The 1,548-nt window shown below is 41.0% G+C and overlaps 1 protein-coding gene across 1 annotated transcript in view; it reads right to left on the reverse strand.

Moving 5' to 3' along the window:
• SARC_12330 (hypothetical protein) overlaps window positions 1–1,330 on the reverse strand; it is a gene marked incomplete at both ends in the record, with an annotated part of 2,800 nt that extends 1,470 nt beyond the window's left edge. Inside the window, 2 exons of the mRNA XM_014293563.1 lie at window positions 310–593; window positions 1,220–1,330. Coding sequence (XP_014149038.1) covers window positions 310–593; window positions 1,220–1,330 — 395 coding nt within the window. The remainder of the gene's footprint in view (window positions 1–309; window positions 594–1,219) is intronic.
• Window positions 1,331–1,548: the final 218 nt, after the last annotated feature.

Raw genomic sequence — 1,548 nt, forward strand, 5'->3', positions numbered from 1 at the left:
ATATATTGTCAGTATCTAGATATTTAATCGCTTGGACGAAGAATACATGCACCAAAATGTTTCACAGAAACACACGCTCATACACTTAACACCACCAAATCAAATCTATATGTATGAACACAGACATGCACACGTACACATGTACACACGTAACATTAATACATACATAAACAACATATATACGAACAGCATATACATACATATACACACATTAATACATTCACAAACATGCACAGATGTGAACACAAACATGCACACTCACACTTGCACACATTAACACACACACAAATACATACATGTACTGCGTACCTTAGTCCTCGTTCGAACACAGCCACCAACCATTCATTACCACCGTTAGCACTACATCGCTCTCTCAGAAACACCCGCAGCGCCTCCCGTGCACCGGTAACAGGTGCCTTTTGGTCCAGATATTTGGAACCGAGTGCAGGCGCATTTGTGCCCAATATGTGAGGGCACAGGGCCGAGGTCAAGTGCATACAAGCGTGTCTGGCATCGTCCTCAAGACACCCTACTAGGTTGAGCATCTCATATACAAACCACTTTAGATCAACGCCCTGTTTCAGTGGGGATACCTACAGGGCGTGAAAGTATATGATATTATTATAATAAGTCATCGCATAAACTATGTTGTTGTTATTACATATGATATTATATTTTATGTTGCTTGTATTGATTGCTAATGTTTGGTATGTGTTGTTTGTATTATATGCGCACATCCCGTTCGCCCATACATCTCCATCTCCACACCAATATACAAATAAACACATTAGTACACACATATGGTGTCCTCCTGCTACATAGTACGTACATCCCACTCGCGCATACATCTCCATCTCCATATCGACATACGAATAAGCACATTCTCACACGTACACGTTCATGAATCTATATAACACACACATCCCACACTCACATACGTTCTCATCCGACTCCGTCCTGCAATGAAGGTTCTCGCTAAAATTCCTCCTATACCGACGTATATAAATTCTAACACACACATCTCATCCCACTCCACATCCCACTCTCGCACACAAATCTCATCGCACTCCGTCTGCAGCACGGATGGCACCAGTAGCGATGGACTTCAGGATAACAATACCTCCAAGACCTAAACACACACACAAACACATCAGGACACAAGCACACTAATCTACATAAGGGTTTAGTGTTTATACACACACAGCCCATATGCACATACATCCTCATCACTCCTCGTTTGCTCCACAGATGGTACCCACTGCTCAGGTGCGCGTCGTTTAGCGTTTGGTAATGAGAGCATCTGTGCGTAGTGTGTGATGATACGGATCATACGGTCTATGGCATCGGTGGCTTGCTGAATAGTTCCTGTGTGTGTGTGGAGTATGTATGTGTGTATATGTGTTGTTTTTGTGAGTGGATATATACTTACGCATTTAAAGTATATGTGCCTATAAATATATAGTATATGTCCATATATACAATGTATTTATGATATAATATATGTACATATATTGTGAATGTGCATATATTTGTATGTACATTTATCTA

The sequence above is a fragment of the Sphaeroforma arctica genome, assembly GCF_001186125.1.
Source record: "Sphaeroforma arctica JP610 unplaced genomic scaffold supercont1.2228, whole genome shotgun sequence".
In the NCBI taxonomy this organism is placed as follows: Eukaryota; class Ichthyosporea; order Ichthyophonida; genus Sphaeroforma; species Sphaeroforma arctica.